Genomic DNA, 22,828 nt, shown 5'->3' on the forward strand with positions numbered 1-22,828 from the left:
CGCGGAGCGGCTGGGCCCGTGAGCCATGGCCGCTGAGCCTGCGCGTCCGGAGCCTGTGCTCCGCAACGGGAGAGGCCACAACAGTGAGAGGCCCGCGTACCGCAAAAAAAAAAAAAAATACAAGGGGTTCAATTTGGCAGTTCCTCAAAAAAGTGAATTAACATATAACCCAGCGATTCCCTGGTATATACCCAGAAGAGCTGAAAACAGGAACAGATACTTGAACACCAATGTTCAGAACAACACTGTTCACAATAGCCAAGAGCTGGAAATAACCCATGTCAGGCGACAGATGAACGGACAGATGAATGGTTAAACAAAATGTGGTATATATACACAATGGAATATTATTCAAGCATAAAAAGAAATAAAGTTCTGAAAGATGCTATGACAAAAATGAACCTTGAAAACATTATGCCAAGTGAAAGAAGCCAGACTCAAAAGGACAAATATTGTATGATTCCACTTACGTGAAATATCTAGAATAAGTAAATTCACAGAAACAGAAAGTAGAATAGAGGTTGCCAGGAGCTGATGAGAGAGCGAATGAGAAGTTATTGATTAACGGGTATAGAGTTTCTGTTTGGGGTGATGAAAAAGTTTTGGAAATAGATAGTGGTGTGGTTGCACAACACTGTGAATGAAATTAATTTCACTTTAAAAAAAGAGAGGGGGCTCAAAATCTCAAGCTGTTTTCTCCCCAGAGGCTCCCTGCTCTCTCTGCAATCAGTCCACTAGCCCCCTGCCGAATCACCCTGCATACATAGAGGAAGTGGAGGGGCAGCCGGCACATTAACCAGGGGGCCTGACTACGCTTTTCCCAGGATACCTCCCTGACTTACCTGCGAATCACCAAGGGAAGCTACTAAGGTGACTTCTCACAACAAGACTTTTCCCAAGTGACTTTCCACCTACACGGACAAATAGCTGGCAATGTCTCTTTTTAAATGATTTTAAGTTGCTTCCATCAGGCACTAGGCTACATCCACGGTATGAAAGCTACCATTTATTGCACATTCACTCCATGTGGAACACTCGTGCTTTAGACCGGGACCCCATCCCTCACACAGCAATTCCACAGAACTATCATCACCATCTACAGAAGAAGAAACGGAACAAGACAGCGTTAATGATGCCCAAACCACACAGACAGTAAGTTGCAGAGCTGGAATTTGAACCCACGAACCCAAATCTGTCTGGGTCCCAAATCCTTGCTCTAATTCCTATCCCATGGTCCTCAGCAAGAGAAGCTAACCCAAAATGCAGCAACAGAGGAAAAGTCTGTTTACTGTTATCAAAATGCCTAAGGCAACACAAAGAAAGATGTAAACTCAATATATAATACGCAACTATGAAATAGTGATAAAAATAGATCCACGCGGCTTGGAGCTGGGGTGGGGGTGCAGAAAGAGAGGTAGTGGGCAAAGTTTCTCAACTTTGGTAAGAGAAACTTAAATCTGAAGCTTGGGTCTACTACCGTCAACTGTGTTCTACTTAGGCAAACCCACACGAAGACATTTTTCACAAATAAGTGAATTTTTATCATTTTAAGTGAGTTACCGTTCACCTCTCTCCGGTTTCAGCCAGAAAGAGATGGCATATTCAAGACTTCAATGGGAGCTTCCCTGGTGGCGCAGTGGTTGAGAGTCCGCCTGCCGATGCAGGGGACACGGGTTCGTGCCCCGGTCCGGGAGAATCCCGCATGCCGCGGAGCGGCTGGGCCCGTGAGCCCTGGCCGCTGAGCTTGCGCGTCCGGAGCCTGTGCTCCGCAGCGGGAGAGGCCGCAGCAGTGAGAGGCCCGCGTACCGCAGCAAAAAAAAAAAAAAAAAAAGACTTCAACGGAAGGGCTACTTAAGGAACTGTGAGCAGAGTTAAGAGAATTAATGAGCAGGGATGGGGAAGCACCTGGACCAGCAACAAGCCTGGAGGAGCAAGAGGACAGAGCTACCCACAGGGAGTGTAAGCAGAGAGGGCGGAGAGGAAATTCGTCCACCTCTCTCACCTCCTGCCAGCGTAACCAGAGCCTGGGAAGCGGCAGAGAATAAGGGCACAGGGTGAAGTGGACAGTGCCCGACACAACTGCTCAGAGAGGACACAAGGGGAAGGGGCGGTCCCGCTCTGACGTGACTGCCTGTCACATCTCTGCCCTGGGGCACAACCTATGCCCAGCAACAAGATGAACTTCCACACATCCTGATCTTTCACAGTGATCAGACCAAACTTGGAATGGTAACTCCGCAACTCCAAAGGATTTATGACAAAAGGCATCCGATATCTAAACCCCAGGAATGGGAGGATCCCCGCCCACACCCCCAGCTGAACTTGTCAGTCATTTCCAGTCCCCAATGCCTGGGACACAATAGGCACTCAATAAATGTCTGTTAAACTGTATTCCTTTTATTATGTAAAGGTTTCCCTCAGGCTCCGGCTTTGAAAAGCCACGATTTACTGCATTTTTTGTTACCTGCTAACTAGCGAAGACCACAAAAGGCTGGGGTGGACCCCTAAAACAGAGGTAATCCGCTGGGCCAAATGGGCTCATTTTAGAGATGAAATCTATTCTGCAAGGGCGGAGACCAAAAGTAGAGCCATGGCCGGCTCTAAAAGAAAGGGAGGCATTCCGGGTCGGAGCTCAACCACAGCTCCTACTCGAGAGGCGCTAACTTACACTGACGGGGCCTGTGGGTTTGGGTTCAACATCCGTATAAGTCTCCAGGGCCTTCATTAAGCCCGCCCGTGTAAAACGCCCGCCATTTGTCGGAGGCCAACACAAACAGTTTCCTGCCGGAGCGAGGAGCGTAGGCTGCGAAACCAAGAAAGCTCTGGGCGGTGAGCGCGGCGCTCCAGTGGGAGCGCTTGCGGGGCAGCCCGGTGCGCCTCGCCCTGAGGGGGCACGTCCTGACTGGCGCACACTCACGCAGGCACGCACGCACACGCACGCACGCAAGCACGCATACGCACGCACAGATGTGACCGTCCGCCATGCTGAGCCAGCAGCAGGCTTGGAGCGCTCAGCTTTTTGTTTTCAGAAGGCCCCACTCATCCTAAACTAAGTACCTGTGTCATCCGCAGCTTGGCCTTGGCCTCTCTGGAGCGTGGGAGCAGGAGACGCCAGCACAGAATCTGGTCAACAGCTCTGCTCCCAACTAGCGGGGAGGCCCTACCAGTTCCTCATTTTTAAAAAAGAGAAAACTGGGACTTCCCTGGTGGCGCAGTGGTTAAGAATCCGCCTGCCAATGCAGGGCACAAGGGTTCAAGCCCAGGTCCAGGAAGATCCCACGTGCCGCGGAGCAGCTAAGCCCGGGCACCACAACTACAGAGCCTGCGCTCTAGAACCCACGAGCCACAACTACTGAAGCCCGTGCGCCTACAGCCCGTGCTCCACAACAATAGAAGCCATTGCAATGAGAAGCCCGTGCACTGCAAGGAAGAGTAGCCCCTGCTCGCCACAACTAGAAAACGCCCGCGCAAAGCAACAAAGACCCAACGCAGCCAAAAATAAATTAATTAAATTAAAAAATAAATAAATAAAATCCGAGAAAACTGCAAATCCCCCTTTCAGCTTTAACATTCAAGATTCGGTGCTTCATCCCAAATGCTAAAATGCTCAGTTAAAACTGTAACCTCATCTCTAGGATTCCAAAATTAAGATATACATGTTACCTGCAAAGAGAGAGGTGGCCAGTACGAGGATTCAGGGAAGGCAGAAAGCTTTCCAATAGTCTAGAGCAGCGACGGTGTCCCCTTGACCTGTCCTACAAGGAGAGGGCAGCTCTGCAAAACTATTCCAACTTCTTTATGAAGCTCCATCTTGTCACTTTTCTTCGGGTACATCAACAGCTGATTCTTTTAAAATGTCTAACATGATGTTTACGAAACCCCGTTATAAAGGGTGACAGCTAGATAAAGGGTGACAGCTAGATTGGACTGGGCAGCCAGTCGAAGCCCCGTGGGCTGTTTACTACTGGCCTGTCCCCTGAGGCCCCTCGGGTCTCCCAGACAGAGGAATGGAGGAAGCGTTTCACAGTACTTGAGTGGGAAATGCCAAAATGTTTTTAAGTTTTCGAACAAAACACACTTACTAAACGCCTACTATAGGCAAAATACTGGAAAAGGGATACAAGTATTAACAACATATGTTCCTTGCCTTCAGATGATCTTGTATTACAGTTTAATGGGGTAGGCAGATATTCACATAATACAACAGCATTTGTACACTATTTTACAAAAAAAAAAAATTATTATTATTATTTTTTTGCAGTATGCGAGCCTCTCACTGTTGTGGCCTCTCCCGCTGTGGAGCACAGGCTCCGGACGCGCAGGCCCAGCGGCCATGGCCCACGGGCCCAGCTGCTCCGCGGCATGTGGGATCCTCCCGGACCGGGGCACGAACCCGTGTCCCCGGCATCGGCAGGCAGACTCCCAACCACCGTGCCACCAGGGAAACCCTAAAAAAAAAAATTTTTTTTTAACCTTAATATAAAAGTAATCAGTCAGATCTAAGGTTCCAAGTCACAATACTTGGGTTGGAAAACTGAAAGAAAAATTGTAAATCCTATATACATAACATGGTCATCAGTGGAATTTTCCTAGATCAGGGTTGGTAGAATTCCTTTGTTGGGCATAAAAGATCAACTAGTTGTCCTCATAGCATGTGGCTCTAAGATGTTTTATGTTCTAAAATTTAGGACTTTTAAGATATATTCTAAGAATTTTGTACATGCTGGCCCATGTGAAGATGGAATGTGCCCACAGCCCAGTAGGGTGACAACCAGCTATCCAGAACCATTACAAACCAGTAGGCTACTGGTTTTACTTCAAATAAAGAAAACGAGCCCAGGGCCAAGTGGAAACTAGTGCCACTCTCTTGCCAACTCCTAGAAACAAAAATGTGGAAGACTCATACTCTCATAAATAACTTACAATAAGTTCTGTGCTTTGCGTTTTACTTGAAGACAGTAGCATACACATCTTTTGAAAAAAACAAACCCTCTTTATCAAATTGTGGTAAAACGTTAACCAGTGGTGAATCCAGGTGAAGGCTACATGGGGGTTGTGTGCTATTCTTTCACCCTTGCTTAGATGTTAATTTTTTTTAATAAAAAGTTGAGGAGAAACGAAGGGATTTGCTCCAGAAGCTCTCTAAGGCCTCTGCCAGCTCCAACATTCACTGGATATTTTTGTTCTGCTGTTAATCCTGGAATCATCAAAGATGCAGCCTTTGTTTAAAAAAAAGAAAAGAAAAACCAAATGACTACTACCAAGAATACCTTCTAGCATTCACATCTTAGTTGAATCAGCACAACCCTTCATGCTGCCGGCACTAGGGTAACGAAGGTCATTTCAGGCAAGAACACCACCCTCAAAAACCCGATTTTAATTGTCACAGGCCATGCCTCCAGAGGCCCCGATCTCGAACAGTCCAAACGCAGGACATTCTTCCCTGAGCACAAACCCCAGTGCGTTTCATGGAGTTTTTCAGTATACGTGGAATCAGTGTATTAATAACAGCTTATTGGCACTGAATGAAAAACACACAAATCTTAATCTTAGGTCTTGAATCGGGTCCAGGTTCTACGTAATAGCTGGCTGGAAGGGATACAGCCATAAGCAGGCTTGGTAACTGGAGGCTGTGTAGTGAGACCTGAGTTTTGAAACCAGGATTGGTAGCTTAACAAAATTTACTGGTTGTAGAAAAAGTAAACTTGCCTCTAGGGAGGTGAGCTCAGCCACACCATTCTGACAGCAGCCCCTGGTGGCCAGTTGAGTAAAAAGTGTTGGCTCTGATGCGGAAAGTTCCGACCTTGCCTTAATGAAGGTTGCTGCAAGCAGACAGGGCATTCTGGGTAACAACTGGACGGTGGTTAGGGAAGCAGCAAAAATCCAAACTAAGGTACGCCTTTGAGTCACATGAATTGCCAAATCCTTAGGGTACCAGTCACTTGCATTAAGAATAACAACAACAGGGCTTCCCTGGTGGCGCAGTGGTTGAGAGTCTGCCTGCTAGTGCAGGGGACACGGGTTCGAGCCCTGGTCTGGGAGGATCCCACATGCTGCAGAGCAACTAGGCCCGTGAGCCACAATTACTGAGCCTGCACGTCTGGAGCCTGTGCTCTGCAACAAGAGAGGCCGAGATGGTGGGAGGCCCGCGCACCACGATGAAGAGTGGCCCCCGCTTGCCGCAACTAGAGAAAACCCTCGCACAGAAACGAAGACCCAACACAGCAAAAAATAAATAAATAAATAAATTCCTACCCCCAACATCTTAAAAAAAAAAAGAATAACAACAACAACAAAAAGAAGTAGTCTTTTGAAAGGAGGATAAATATGAAATTTTATTTTAAAAGGCCAAGATAATAACATGAAGCAGATAATACTTACCTTGGTTTGAAAGTTACCTCACTCCTTAATTATGTAGGAAATCTTTAAATATTCCAGGAGCATGGATTCCTACACAACATAAAGCATGTCCTGTCTACTTCCCTACACAGCACCACCCAGTACACTCATTTCCACATACCCAACGCTGGGAATTCCTACTGTAATATCAGGAATTGCTCATATGGCAGAAACTTCTAGAAGAGGCTGCTATATTCATTCAGGGAATAAAATAGTCAAGATAGTAAGTGAAGCCTCATTTCCAGTGCCACAGATTCACACCACTTCACTGGCTATAAATAGAAGAATGTTCAGAGGCTGACAGTTGGCTTCAAAGGCAGACAGCCATAGGAAGTAGAAGCCGCAAGCTTCAAGCCGACTTTTTCGTAAGGTGCACTCCGTCCTCAGCCAGGAGAGAACAATCTGGAAACAATCTGCTGGGCAGCTGCTCTCATCAACAAACTGTTTATTGTAAGAAAGTGGCTGGGTCAAAGGCTAAACATCAACCCGAACCCAAAGCATACGAGCAAAAATCAATACCGTCCCTGCTAAAGAAACCCGGGACGTCACAGAAAAGACAGGGCAAGAAACTCAGGTTTAGTCCTGAAAGGGCAGCAAACTCGTATCTCATAAGGGCTGTTTTGCATGTTATTACGAATGGTTATTTGCCACTATTTTCGGAACAGGAGCTAAAATATGGCCTTCAAAACATACAGAAATCAACTTTCAGATCACTTCCCCCAAAAAGTTACAACAGTTTATATCTAGTTGCTTCCTTCTTGCATTTGTTTTTTAAAAGAACCAACAGGCTTATACACAATGCATGGATAATATAACACATCTTTAAATGTCTGTTTAGTAACTGGAACACTGACTAAGAGATTATATGAAGGAAATTGTTTTATTTTAGGTGTGACAGTGAAATCCCACTGCTTATATTTTTAAACAGAGTTCTTATCTCAGAGATACATACTGAAATATTTACAGATGAGAGATCTGATCTGGGATTTGCTTCAGAATAATACAGGAGGAGGCATGGGTAGGAACAGATAAAATGAGATTGACCAGAATGGAAAACTGTGAAGCAGACTGATGAATTCATATGGGGTTCATTACATTATTTTGTTTACTTTTGTATATTTGAATTTTTCTACAAAATATTTTCTTTTACTTGTATGCACGGTTCAACAGTTGCTACGAAAGAAAAAAATGTTTTCTTAAATATAAGGAAAGTATTAATCTACCAGTACAAATTCATTAATTCTCCATAAGGGTATACATACACCACGGTATTACTAAGTCTCCAGCATGGCTGTTTCCGAGCAATGCCTGAAATAAAGCTGTTAAATTCATTCTGAGTTGACACTAGAGAAATAGAAAGAGATGTTTAGTGTGTCCCCACTGAGTTCATGACCCACCAAGCCAGAATCTGACCAAAACGGTACCACTAGATGGCATTCCACAGTTTAACTGCATTATGGAGTATAAGGACATATATGAACTAGTAAGAAAACCCAACTGACATAAATAACGGGGACCATATTTTGAAAACAGCCAATTTAGCACACAGACTTTGAAAACACAACTTGTTTGTAAATTTGAGGCTCCTATATATTGCATTGTTAGTTCTTAAACTAACAGGAAAATTAATTTGAGAGTCTCAAATACATAAAATAAAGCAGAAGGCAAAACATTCTTTCACTGTGCTTAAATTAACTATGAAAAAGTATCTATCAATGACTTCAGATTGTTCTAGTATAAAGATGAAATGGTAATAATCACAAATTCTTACAAAAGAATGCATTCAAAGGAACTGCTTTAAAAGTTTTAAAAAAACAATTTTTTTTCATATCCAATTGCTTCGCTGGGACCAGCATAAATACTACAGAGCCCCAGAAAGGATGTGAAAGGTCATTTCATCTACCCTCCCCAGACAGAATAGAGGGGGTTTGGTAATGAGAATTCGGTGTCCTTTAAAAAGTCATCTTCTGTGACAAACTCACTTGGCCAGTCTGAGACACCAGACCTAATCCCATCACCAAGAAGGGAAAATACAAAGAGGAGACTCTTCGAAAGTACGGACCTTTGACATTTAAAGCATTTTACGGGCTGAAAAGCCACAGAAAAACTTAAATCATCGCATATCTCAAAGTTGTCTCTGGAAGGCAACAATCTAGAGTAATAATCTAGGCAATTCTGGGCAGAGAGAGCCTGGACATTCCCCACTCACCACCCCCCCACCTCCACAAAAATGAACCATCATTTTTAAATGTATGAAACCACAATTTGATGTTTTCTTTTAAAAGATGTATTTCCGGGCTTCCTTAGTGGCGCAGTGGTTGCGAGTCCGCCTGCCGATGCAGGGGACACGGGTTCGTGCCCTGGTCTGGGAGGATCCCACATGCCGCAGAGCGGCTGCGCCCGTGAGCCATGGCCGCTGAGCCTGCGCGTCCGGAGCCTGTGCTCCGCAACGGGAGAGGCCACAACAGTGAGAGGCCCGCTTACCACAAAAAAAAAAAAAAAAAAGATGTATTTCCTTATTTACTGAGATTAAAAACAGGAAGGGGCATTAGTGGTGCTACCGTTCCGTTCCTCCCTAGTAACTGCTGTATGTAGGATTCATTTTTTCCTCAAAGACCAGAAAACAAATTGTCAAACACTTTCCTATGGCAAAGAAAAGCAAACCTTTACAAGTATTCTTAGAAGAAAATTCACTTTTAATTTTAATTTTTCAAACTTTTACTTTGCCTGCAGAAGTCGAGTAGATTTAAACTAACAGTTTTTACAGTTCAGGGCTCAGGAAAGACTCGTGGTAAGTGATCCTGACTAATGGCTTGGCAACGTGTCCATTCAGAACTGGGCAATCCTGCTGACTGGTGATGGTGGATGGCACTCCTCCTTTGAAAGAGATTCTATTGGGAATCCGAATTTAAATCTTGGAGGTGCAGGAGCTGACTAACACAATCCTTCTCTTTGCCCATCACCCCTACCTCTCCACGCTTGGACATACACACAGGAGACACAACAAAATGATGTTGTAAATCTCCATGTGTCAATGGGAAAGAACATTTCATTTTTAGCAGAAATGTCTATGTATTATAACCTAAGTCTTCTCTCAACCTCGGGGGTAAATGGGGAAAACACCGCTCCGTCAAGAAAGGTCCTAATTCAGCAATCTTAAAGCGTTTTCTCTTAAAGTTTCAGTGAAAGTAATTCATTATGCTTAAAATTGTAAAGACTTGAATGCCACTAGAAAGTCAGTTAACATGAATATTCTAATGACTAAATTATTTTCATTTAAAGCCATGTTCCTCAATTGATCTAATGGGGTTTGATCTCTAGAATTCTCTATGAGGGACAGTATCTCCAACAATTAATAAGAACAAAATTATAGTCTACCTGCCAGTGTTTCTTCCAATGATTATATTATTAAATATAGTATTAATAAAACAAAGCCTGAAAACGCTTTAGGAAAGAAAAATACAAAGCAAGCAGAGTGATCGTGCAGAACTGAAAGTCTTAGCAACATACAAGACCTAGAAAGCTGTGGGTGACACAGCAGTGCCTGGAAAGAGGCAGCTACTCACAAGCAGCCACTGAGGGGCCGAAACAGGACCACAACCAAGTAAGCGATCAGCATTCCCTCCTTATCGCCAAGAGAAAGTGACTGATGGACAGACAGACTAACCTTGGCCGAGCTTTCCTGTTGCCAGCTTGGCCAAAGAAAGGTCGCCCTGTACTGACCCGGCCTCCCTGCTGAGATCCGACACAGGAACACCGCGACGCTGAACCCTTCCCGCTCGGGCAGGGGAAACGGAGGATTAAACACCATTTGGGTCCACAAACTGCATGTCAGTTTTGCAATCCTGAAATACTATAAACATTTTCTCAAACGTTTTCCGCACAACCCTCGGAGCAACACTCTCAGATTATTAGCATGAACGGAAACAAAACGAGTTCCCCGGCTATAATTCACATCCCAGAAAACTGAACTAGAACATTTATCAAACAGGATTCAGGCCTCAGAACCCCACATTCCTGCACTGACTGCCAGCTCAGCAGCTGGGAGAGCCACAAACCGATGGCTCTGCTGTGACCACGGGCCGCCTTGCCGCCGTGCCCATTTCATCCCGGCCTTGGCTCAGAACCGGATCACAAGGGGCCTTTTTGACTGTGCCCCCAAACCCGGTACCAGTGTGGGCTTATTCCCTGGGATGTATTTTTTAGACCTGGGAGACCAAAGTCTGTTCTAAAGAATGTTGCAAGCCTTCCTAGAGACAGCTTCAATCGACTTCCCCAGGAGGTAACGCCATAATCCATACCCCCTCACACATGGCAGCCATTAGGGAGCTGGTACAGAAGACAAAAAGCATTTGGTCTGGGAGGATTTTTTATTCCAAAAGAGCCTGTTTCCCATCCACAAATCTGTGACTGCATAAGCAGTGGATATAAATAGTCTGAGGAAATAAAACCACCCTCTCTCAACAGGGTACTTCCTATCCCCAGAAGGAAACTGCAGAGAAGATGCTCCCTCCAAGGCGCTACCCCTTCCCCAGGTCAGTCAGCAAGAGCTGCAGCACAGAGAAAACCCAAACCGGGACAACGCCAATTAAAAGCAGAGAGCAACCAAATTTGTATCTGTCTGCATTTCCCCCAGTGCACGATCAGTCTTTGCCTTGATTGTAGCCAGAAGCATTCACCGCAGAGCCACTTTGAAACTTTCTTGTGCAACCAAGATTCAAGTAAAAATACAGCACGTACAGTAGCTGAAAAGCCTCTCCCCACCCACAAAAAAAAAAAAAAAAAAAAACAGAATAAAATGAAGGCAGCAAAGGAAAACATCCCAAGTACTATTTCTTTTGCATTTCAACATCAAACTCATCATGTCACCTTTGCCATAGGTATTATGTTTGATAACAGGAAGTCGGTTAAAATGAAGCAAAAATTTCTAGTTTAGGTGAAGGGCAAAGGAAGAAAGAAAGGAGAGAAAGAGGTATATGAAAGACCCTTAAAAGCCTTCATAGCTATAAAAGCTTTTAAATGTTTGCTTTAATCTGCCATCTGCTCTTTAGCTGGTGCCGTATTGTAAAACAGCTGCCCCCGACACTGCGTCAGCCACAAGTCAAAATCTATTCAGGACTGAAGGAACCATTTTCTCCCAACAAGAATTGCTCAGACAGTCTATTAGAGAGACAGATCAGTAAACATCTGGTCTGATGATCCGTAATGCTCTATTAGAATGAACAAAATTTGATAGACTCATAAAGATGGCAGTGATTGGGCTTATGAGACACGATACATGGAAAGCCTCACAAAGTACACTCAAGCCGGTGTTGAAGTATGAGGAAAAGAAGAGGTAAAGCCTTAACTCAGGAACACCCTGGTTTTTGTTAAGAAAGAATTTATGGCTTAATGGAATCCTTTAGAAAACTACAGTCATCTCTCGGTATCCATGGGGGCTCAGTTCCAGGACCCCCCAGGATACTAAAATCTATGTATACTCAAGTCCCTTATATAAAATGGTGTAATCCAGTAGCTGTACCTGTAAGTTCTGAATCATCCATGGTTGGTTGAATCCACAGATGACTAACTCGTGCATACTGAGGCTGATGCTATTAGAAGGATAATGAGGTCTGTGGAGAACAGCCATGTCATGCCAATGGCTAAACCGAGGCTAAGTCCAAAGTATCTTCTTTTTAACATCTTTATTGGAGTCTAATTGCTTTACAATGGTGTGTTAGTTTCTGCTTTATAACAAAGTGAATCAGTTATACATATACATATGTTCCCATGTCTCTTCCCTCTTGCATCTCCCTCCCTCCTGCCCTCCCTATCCCACCCCTCTAGGTGGTCACAAACCACATAGCTGATCTCCCTGTGCTATGCGGCTACTTCCCACTAGCTATCTATTTTACGTTTGGTAGTGTATATATGTCCATGTCACTCTCTCAGCCCTTACCATAGTGCCTATCCTATTCTATAAATATTTGTTGAACAGTGTGGAGGTATAGGAAGAGATCCTCATTTCTATAGAGACACAGTCTGTTAACCTCTATTTTTTTTCTCTTTCAATTCTTTTATTGACTTTTTTTTTTTAGCTCTACAGAGGTATAATTGACATACAGAAAATTGTACACATTTAATGTATAGGCGTACCGTGGAGATAGTGTAGGTTTTGTTCTAGACCACTGGAATAAAGTAAATACTGCCATAAAAAAAAAACTTGATTGCTTTTACTTAACTTTGATTTTTCTGTCTCATCTTTTGGTGTCTACCAAGAAGAAAACAATAACAAATCATTTAATAATGCCCCAGCCCTTCCTACTGGGAAATACAACCAGACAGACTTTCTCATATATTGTTTTGAATAATGTGAATCCCCAGTGATTTTTTTTCTCTGAATAGTGTGTTTAAAAGAAGAAAATAACAAACAATGACCTTTGAAAGATGATTTTATTGAGTGGTGGGTGGGAACTGCCAAGAGGAGAAAGGGCATACGTTTGGAAAATCTGTATATTTTAATAAATGACGATGTCAGTTACTTCCTCATATTCTTGCTAAAGAAAAAGACTCTGTTACTTGAAAAACAAAAACTGGATCAGAGCCTACACCCCACACACAAAAATACTGATGGCTGTATGTAAGTAAGAAAGAAAGTAAATATTCCCTCTTCCTGGGCTAAAAAAAAAAAAAAAAAAGCTATTCAGGGCACACCTGGAATTCTGGGTTTCTCTCTAATTTGGATCTCTAAAAACTATGTTTTAAGCTGTATTCTAGAGGAACACTAGAAGTTTCTGCCTCGCTGTACATTCAAGATTCAGAACGAGGATTAAAGGTAGAGGGAGGGGAGATTCCGTGCCAAATAACTATGCCAAAACAAAGGAAAGCAAAGATTTTTTTTCTTAATTGGAGAAGTCTAATTGACTCAGAAAAATACATGAGACCCTTCACTGCTCCACAATCCAGTTTGCTCCTCTGAGGGGCAAGGACCCCCTCCCTCCCCTCCCCGCACTGGCAGGACCACTTGAGACTCAGATGAGATCCTGACACCTGGGAAGGCCCTTGGTTAACTATAGAGCATGTGAGCAAGATGAGAAATCGTCTCTTGTTTTCCAGAAACTTCCACAGCAAGGTCTCACACTTAGCAGGCGCTTGGATGTTTGCTAAATGAAGTGGTCGGCTAGAGAAGGAAGGGTAAGTATCATGTGGTATGACTTCGTCTAAGTTTCTTCATAAAGCAACCAACATCGAAAAAGTAATTCCCTAGGGGGAAGGGACAATCCAGTTTTCGACACATTTGCAAATATCAAAACTATCCTTATCAACAATACCTGTTTGGTTAGTTATCTATTTTATACATATCAGTGTATACATGTCAGTCCCAGTCTCCCAGTTCATCCCACCACCACCCGCCCCACGCCTTCTAATAAGAACCTGTATATAAAATAAAAGAAAATAAAAAGAAAATCCTCCCTGGAAACAAACAAACAAACAAAAAACCTGTTTGGGCAGGGAGGGAAAAATTTCACAACAAATAATTTGGGGTTGACTCAAAATGAAATGTGGCACCAGGTTTTGTTTTTAAGCATACATGATCCGCCCCACAGTTCCACACCACCAAAATCACACACACGCACAACGTGGTGATTTCTGCCCAGTTTCTTTAATAACAAACCCGGTTGTCACTTCTTATTATGGTTCCATCTTGACCCCGAGGCAAAGGAACCACACACCCTCTGGCAGGATTCCCTGCCTATGTCCTGCTGGCTTCGGATGCTCAGGTCGCCTCCATGCCACTAGCTACGAGCTGTGAGGAACGCCCCAAAGAATCCCAGCTTTACTGCTTCAGAAAGAAGCCCGTGTCCCCCAGACCTAAGCAGCGATACCCCAGGATAAGAGGGAAGGCCCAGTCCCCCCCGCTGGCGGCCTCAGCAGAGGGCTGTGCACAGCGGCCCCTCCTCCTGCCCCAGGGACGTGGAAAGGGACCCGCTGGCAGTGGGTGGGGTGGAGGGATGCCTCGGCTCTGTCCCAGCCTGTCCAAATCCACCAGCTGCCCCTCTCGGCACAAACCCCTATGACTAGCCTCCTTCTTTCTGCCATTTCCCTGGCTGAGATAAAAATAGCAACAGAGCCCAGAGAAACGGAAACAAGAGGGTGAGTTTCTGGACCAACTGGACTTTAGGTTCTGCCAGGGAAAGAACTGTGGCTTTTCTATAAAATCAGCGTCGCTCACAAACACGCCAGTGTCCCCCGCAGGAAAGGTGTATCCTTCCTAACTTACAGTCACCACCGATGGTGGGAGGGAGTAGTGGCCGCCCAGCAATCCTGCTCCACAGACCCTGGGGCCCCTGAGTGGCTCTTGAGTCTCTGGCTCTAGTCACACCTCCGGAAAGGAAGTTATCTGTTTGAAAGCGCTCACCCCGGAGATGTCAGCATACATACATGGTCTCCTTTGACAAACGGTTCAAAATAGTTCGATAGTCAAGAAAGTGCTACATCCAAGCAGGGGTGGGGACGCTAGAATTAGGAACAACCACCAGTAGCCACCTTCCAGCTGCGGGAGCGAATGGACGGCTGAGGCCCTGAGACGCACACATGCCAACCTGAGGGCTCAAAAGTAAACCTAATAGTCATAGCCAGAGTAAAGCCATTTACTAACAAAGCCAACCCTTTTAAAATAATTAATATAGGTGTCAAATATTAAATAAAATATCAATATCTACACGAGGGTCCTTGCCTTTTAACATTCAAGTTTTGACCATTTATGGGATGCCTTCAAAATCCAATGACATACAGTAATTTGTTTTTTAATTTTTAATAACTGGTTTTGCTCACTATAAAATTAATACATGTTCATAACAGAGTATTTGGAAAGTACAAAGAAATTTTTAAAATTTAATAAAATCACTATTAAGTCTCCAAGATTTAATGCTATTTTGTTGCTACAAAATAGCAACAAGATTTTATGGTTAAGCAAATCAACAAAGGTTACATACACTTCCTTGTGTAAGTTATGCACTTAGCATCCAACTTTTTTTTTTTTTTTTTTGCGGTATGCGGGCCTCTCACTGTTGTGGCCTCTCCCGTTGCGGAGCACAGGCTCCGGATGCGCAGGCTCAGCGGCCATGGCTCACGGGCCTTGCCACTCCGCGGCATATGGGATCCTCCCTCACCGGGGCACGAACCCGCGTCTCCTGCATCGGCAGGCGGACTCTCAACCACTGCGCCACCAGGGAAGCCCAGCATCCAACTTTTGACGAGACAGATGGACCTGTCCATGGCATCAGAAGGTTTAAAGTGATGCCTCCTGACATCAAACGGGACTCCTGTGAGTGACTGAAGTTTGCTCCCAAATGAATACACTTAGAAGAAAACTGCAGGGGTGAGGTTACATTGCTCAGAGAGCTCATTTCATAAAAAAAAAAAAAACATAAATTTGGGGCTTCCCTGGTGGCGCAGTGGTTGAGAGTCCGCCTGCCGATACAGGGGACACGGGTTCATGCCCCGGTCCGGGAGGATCCCACATGCCGCGAAGCGGCTGGGCCCGTGGGCCATGGCCGCTGAGCCTGCGCGTCCGGAGCCTGTGCTCCGCAACGGGAGAGGCCACAACAGTGAGAGGCCCGCGTACCGCAAAAAAAAAACCAACAAAAAACATGAATTTGTAAAAGAGCTTAGAAAAAAAATACTGTCACTGTTTTAGTATCTCCTTTTCGTAAATGAGGCTGATGTGTCACCATAGACTGCTGACATTTTGCTGACACTTGAGCCTGCATCTCACCAAAGGAAACCCAGACCACAGTGGAAATAGACAGGAAATCAGATATTCAGAGCTTGTTGAAATACATCCCCCATATATACTGTATTTCCTTCCAGTCTTTTTTCTGTGGACATATGTGTGTGGTGTATGTGTGCTCATGCATTTTATGGTTTACAACATATCGTAATTTTGTGGAAGCCTGAATTTCAATCCTGCCCCTGGGAGATTCGATTAAATGGGAAGACCTCGGTCAGAGAAGTCCAGCTGGGCCACCCAGCATCTGCACCTCAGTGGAGCCTTGTTTCCCCATGGTGTCATGCATGGTGACACTTATGAAGTCACATGTGACTGGATTTTATAGCGAAATCACATGCTACTGTGGTGCCTGGGTGTCAACGAAGGTCTCAGAAACACACCTCCAGCAAATGCCAAGGGCTGACTGTACTTTGGGTGAATGTTGTTTTTTCTACTTGGATCACATGCTATCTTTTTTCCATTTATATCACTGTAATATGGAAGCACACAGATGCCTCATAAATCTTCTGTGCTATTTGGTATAAAGAGCGAGTCTCCAGGCACCAAACTGTATAAACACAGCTGGTATGCAGTAAAACTATTTAGATAACTAGTGTGTTTATTTTGTTCTTCCACAGTCTATCCTATAATAGTACCTAGTACACAGTAAATGTTTAATGAAAGATGAATATTATTAACTGTGACTATGAAATAATTTCTACAGGCCCAGAAAAAGCGCCACCGATATAATGGAAAATTACTAAATTATACTATGCAAAACTGATGTAGAGAGAAAAAAAAAGCAAATCTCTGAAGAGCCACTTTATAGTTCTAGGATATAGTTCTGCATGCTCACCGGGCAGCCTGGCTCAGCAGCGACACCGTGTGGTGAGAGATCTCTGATCCCCAATAGCACAGAGTATTTTACAGGAAGCAAGAAGCAGAGAGCCAGGGAGGTGGATGGACCTAGAATCTGTCACACAGATGAAGTAAGTCAGAAAGAGAAAAACAAATACCATATGCTAACGCATATATATGGAATTTAAAAAAGAATGGTTCTGAAGAACCTAGGGGCAGGACAGGAATAAAGACGCAGATGTAGAGAATGGACTTGAGGACACGAGGTGGCGGGGTGGGGGGAGGGTAAGCTGGGATGAAATGAGAGTGGCATGGACATATATACACTACCAAACGTAAAATAGATAGCTAGTGGGAAGTAGCCTCATAGCACAGGGAGATCAGCTCCGTGCTTTGTGACCACCTAGAGGGGTGGGATAGGATGGGAGGGAGGGAGACGCAAGAGGGAGGAGATATGGGGATATATGTATAGGAATAGCTGATTCACTTTGTTATACAGCAGAAACTAACACACCATTGTAATTATACTCCAATAAAGATGTGAGGGAAAAAAAGAAAGAAAAAGAACAGCCAGGGCTTCCCTGGTGGCGCAGTGGTTGAGAGTCCGCCTGCCAATGCAGGGGACACGGGTTCGAGCCCTGGTCTGGGAAGATCCCACATGCCGCGGAGCAACTGGGCCCGTGAGCCACAATTACTGAGCCTGTGCGTGCGATGAAGAGTGGCCCCCGCTTGCCACAACGAGAGAAAGCCCTTGCACAGAAACGAAGACCCAACACAGCCATAAATAAATTAATTAATTAATTTAAAAAAAAAAAAAAGAACAGCCAGCACAGGCATCTAATCCAAAAGGCAGGTGAGAAACCTAAAGACGGGCCGTATGTAACAGGTGACGGGATGCCAGGATCCTCTCCGTGTAACTTAATTCCATGGGGAGCCAGGAGATCGATTAAGAAGGCTCAGAATAGAAAGTACGATCCAATTCCATTCCCAACCTGGCATCCGTATCTATAATACTCAGCCACCAGCACAATGGCGGGAAGGTGTTCCGAAATGTCTCGGCATCAGAAAGACGAGGAGGCCTCGCCCAGCTGCCTCCAGAAAGACCAGCACCGTTGGTGAGTAGCCACCTTTACACTTGCACAATAAGCCTTCAGAGCACTTGTATTCCAGGAAAACACACTTCTAAACCCCTGAATTCTTATACTTCCTTCTACAGCAGATTCAGGGTCTTCTAAGAGGAGTTCATAAACATTAAGAAATAAGGATATACAGGGGCTTCCCTGGTGGCGCAGTGGTTGAGAGTCCGCCTGCCGATGCAGGGGACACGGGTTCGTGCCCCGGTCCGGGAAGATCCCACATGCTGAGGAGCGGCTGGGCCCGTAAGCCATGGCCGCTGAGCCTGCACGTCCGGAGCCTGTGCTCCACAACAGGAAAGGCCACAGCAGTGAGAGGCCTGCGTACCGCAAAAAAAAAAAAAAAAAAAAAGAAAGAAGGATATACATATGTAACAATCATACTTTCATTCATGCACTCAGTTCCTTGGGCTCCCAAAGTAAAGCAGAATTCAGAGAGAAGCAGTTGGGAGGGAAAACAGTCCATAGGATAGATACCTAAGATGAACCAGACCAAGTGGAGGGCCCGCAATGGGACGTGAACATCGCTCAAAATGACACTTTTCCAAAGCGTTTATATAATAAAGGGCTTGGTCGGCTTGGGGTCTGTGTGGCGTGTTTATGTATGTGTATATAGAATAAATATTTGCTTTAATATTGTTCAAGCTTTGCATTCCCATAGTTTGTGAATGGGGGTTACCAATGAATGGGAGAAAATGTATCCTCCCACCCCCAGGCAGTTTAAAGAGCCAGAAGGACAAAAATATGAAGCATCTACTGTGTATTGTAACACACACAGACACACAATACAAAGCCTTAGGTATTTCAGGTTATGCCCATTCTAAAGGAGATGGGAAAACCTAGAATTCCAAACCTCTGCTCACAGGACAATAACAAGAGAGCAGGTCGCTCTTTCCTCTCCATTGCGACGTCCAAGAGTCAGGAGGCCCAAGTCCCAAGACGAGCATGATGACAAGAACTCACGGGAAAGGTCAGGGAGCACTGCCAGGGGCGAGCCTGGGTCTAGCTTGCTCCCTGACCTCAGAGCAGGCAGGCAGCCCTCACAAGTCCAGCCTCAGCCCTCCACGCTCAGGAAAGGAGGGAGAGAGAAGGTCTAGGAGAGTGACAGCCACCTCCCCTAGGGACCAGAAACCCTCACCCTAAAGGCTCTGCCCCATCCCTCCAAGGTAGGGGGGTCTATAAATGGGTCCTCTCGAAGTGTTGAAGCTCTGAGGACTGGCTTTATTTTGATACTTTTTAATAAATCACAGAACAGAGCTGTTGCTTCTCCTTCTATTAACACATAAAACAGAGATAAATGATGTGGAGCTTTGAGGCCTGAGATGAAGGTGCAAACACAAGTCATACCATTAATCCCCAAGAACACCCATTAAGAAGAGGGCAGGGCTTCGCTGGTGGCGCAGTGGTTAAGAATCCGCCTGCCAATGCAGGGGACATGGGTTCAAGCCCTGGTCCGGGAAGATCCCACATGCCGCAGAGCAACTAAGCCCGTGTGCCACAACTACTGAGCCTGTGCTCTAGAGCCCACGAGCCACAGCTACTGAGCCCACGTGCCACAACTATTGAAACCCGTGCGCCTAGAGCCCGTGCTCCACAACAAGAGAAGCCACCGCAGCGAGAAGCCTGCGCACAGCAACGAAGAGTAGCCCCCGCTCGCCGCAACCAGAGAAAAGCCCACGCGCAGCAACGAAGACCTAACATAGCCAAAGATAAAATAAGTAAAATAAAATAAATAAATTTACCAAAAAAAAAAAAATTACTTAGCCGTTTTAGACCAGGCACCAGGCCATTATTAGGCACATTATACACTTTTAACTTATTCAATCTCCCAACAACACCAATAACATAATAATAATAATTGCACTAAGGTGTTTAATGGGGTTTTTTGTTTGTTTGTGGCTGTGTTGGGTCTTTGTTGCCGCGCACTGACTTTCTCTAGTTGCGGTGAGCGGGGGGATACTCTTTGTTGCGGTGCATGGCCTTCTCATTGCAGTAGCTTCTCCTGTTGCAGAGCACGGGCTCTAGGCGCACGGGCTTCAGTAGTTGTGGCTCACGGGCTCCAGAGCGCAGGCTCAGTAGTTGTGGCGCACGGGCTTAGTTGCTTTGTGGCATGTGGGATCTTCCTGGACTAGGGATTGAACCCGTGTCCCCTGCATTGGCAGGCAGATTCTTAGCCACTGCGCCACCAGGGAAGTCCCTGGACTAAGGTTTAAATAATACAATTTACACAGAACTTCCATATATACAATTTCATCTAGTCCTCAAATAATTCTGTAAGGTTTCCAAATCCTAAATGCTCTCAGATTCTATATGTCTTCCCCCAAGTGAGCACATCCCACCCAGAGAACTCATAGCTCTAGTCTCTTCTGAAAAGTAAGTTTGCTAAGGGACAGAGAATAACCCAAAAGAGAATTCCTCCTCTTTTAAAACGGTTCGGAGAGAGGGTATAATTTGTTCTTTTCCAGGTAAAGCAGGGAAGTTTGGTGCTTAGAGTCACCTGGACTATTAGGTATTTGCTGAAACTATACAGTTACATCACTAAACTCACAAATTTCCCCATTTAGGGGAGACAGAGATAGTCCCACAAAATAATTTACCACAATCAACAAGAAATAGACAGCTTGGCAAAGCAAAAAGATTGAGAAGACACACCTGGAGAATGTGGCAACCTGCCCAACCAGGTAGCAGCCACAGACATCAAATGCAGACAAAAGGCCAGGAAGATTCCTGAATACATAGGATCCCAACTCCATGACATTTTCCCTTTACACAAAAGTAAAAGATATCAACTGAAATCCAGAGCCCCTTCTGCCACAAGATGGCAGACTTCAGCACAAAAGAAACAAAAGTTGTGATTTCCCCATCCAAAGATTCCCTGAGGAAGGTCCAAATCAAAACCAAGGCTTTTAATCCCAACTGAATAAACTGCGGTTTCCAAATACACTCTTGACACATAGAAGAGTGACCTTTTCCCCCCTCAAGTGGAATGGGCCACATAACTTTAAGACACAACTCCCTCTAAACTCCAATGTTCTTCTCTCCCTCCCTTACATAAAACACCAAAGAAATTAGTTATACTTGGACAACTTTAAGACAGTTTCAAAACCTGAAGTCAAAATAGAAATGGAAAATCAAAACAGAAAACAAAATTGAAACCCACTGCAAGGCAACGACTGAGGGAAGGGTCACCGTTTGGAAGAAGGGCACCTGAGGAGATCCCTTCCCAGCCGAGCACTCACCTCAGCTGCCGACAGCAAGTAAAGAGGCGTTAAGGCAGGAACATGTTTTGCATCACAGCTTAGGCCAAGCGTCGTCAGGATCTCCTTAAGGACTTCGTATCTTCTAAAATTGCTTGATTTGAGCAGGTTAAAATCCTCTTGTGTTTGCACTACTGGAGAGCTGGGAGGTAGTTCCAGGTGCACCTGAGGGAAAAAGACACCACGATGTAAACAGAGGCACTTAGCGACGTAAAGAAAAGCAGTGGCTTTACTACTTTTTCTGAAAACTTGAACATGAATTCTTCTAATTATCAACAGTATATAAACCTGGAACCTGAATATTTGGTAGGGAACCACAAGCAATAAAAAGATTCGAGGGGGGCTTCCCTGGTGGCGCAGTGGTTGAGAGTCCGCCTGCCGATGCAGGGGACGCGGGTTTGTGCCCTGGTCTGGGAAGATCCCACATGCCGCGGAGCGTCTGGGCCCGTGAGCCATGGCCGCTGAGCCTGCGCGTCCGGAGCCTGTGCTCCGCAGCGGGAGAGGCCACAACAGTGAGAGGCCCGCGTACCACAAAAAAAAAAAAACAAAAAAAAGATTTGCGGGAGCCCATTAAAATCGTGGCTGAAAAAAATAAATAAATAAATAAATAAATAAAAAAAAAATCGTGGCTGAAAAGATCTGGTGGAAATGACCCCGGATAGTAACTTTCCAGGTCCCGAATTTTATCACTAATCAGTCATGGGACCTTGGGCAAGTCACTTAACTCGGTTAAACGATGACAAACGTTTAGGAACACTGTTGTGCTGAGGACCCAAGTACAGTTGCTGCTGAACTGGGGGAGGCACAGTGGGTCATGCTCGAAGCTTCTATTCCACCTACTGGTCATAACTCCTGGGGACATGAGTGGTCTTAGTCACCGCTTTAAGAGTGTTTGCAGGAATACACATAGAGGAATGGGGTTTGGCGGACTCGAGAAAGGGCTGCCCCACCTCCCTCCTTCACCTGATAAGACTTGGAATTTCATGTATTTAGTTCAGGCTTTGTTGTACAGTTAAAATTAAAGTAGTTCTTGGACTTCCCTGGCAGTCCAGTGGTTAAGACTCCACACTTCCACTGCAGGGGGCGTGGGTTCGATCCCTGGTCAGGGAACTGAGATCCCAACATACCAGAACTTCTAGCTGACTCAAACTAGAACCTTCCTATCAATGGTCTGTGTTTTGGTATGAAGGAAGGTACTAGAACTTTTGGCTCTGTTGAGATGAGATTTTAACTGGGCATTAGCGCCTGGAGGATGCCAGAACACTCAGTACTCAGAAGGGCAAACTGACCATGTTTTATTTTACTTTGCTTTTGCCAGGGGTCAGCTGTGGGATTCCACTGCCTGCAGAGCACCCGGCTGACGTTATAAGAACATTATAATAAAATGAAAAGTATAGTGCTAGGGGCTTCCCTGGTGGTGCAGTGGTTAG

General features: G+C 45.0%; 1 protein-coding gene across 2 annotated transcripts in view; it reads right to left on the bottom strand.

Annotated features, from left to right (window-relative positions):
* The window catches only part of HLCS (holocarboxylase synthetase), a 198,192-nt gene that overhangs the window by 149,700 nt on the left and 25,664 nt on the right, over positions 1 to 22,828 (bottom strand). For both annotated transcript variants that reach the window (XM_079923302.1, XM_079923301.1), the window contains exon 5: positions 21,381 to 21,563. In XM_079923302.1, the coding sequence (XP_079779428.1) occupies positions 21,381 to 21,563 (183 nt within the window). The remainder of the gene's footprint in view (positions 1 to 21,380; positions 21,564 to 22,828) is intronic.

This window comes from Stenella coeruleoalba, assembly GCF_951394435.1.
Source record: "Stenella coeruleoalba genome assembly, chromosome: 5".
Classification (NCBI taxonomy): domain Eukaryota; kingdom Metazoa; phylum Chordata; class Mammalia; order Artiodactyla; family Delphinidae; genus Stenella; species Stenella coeruleoalba.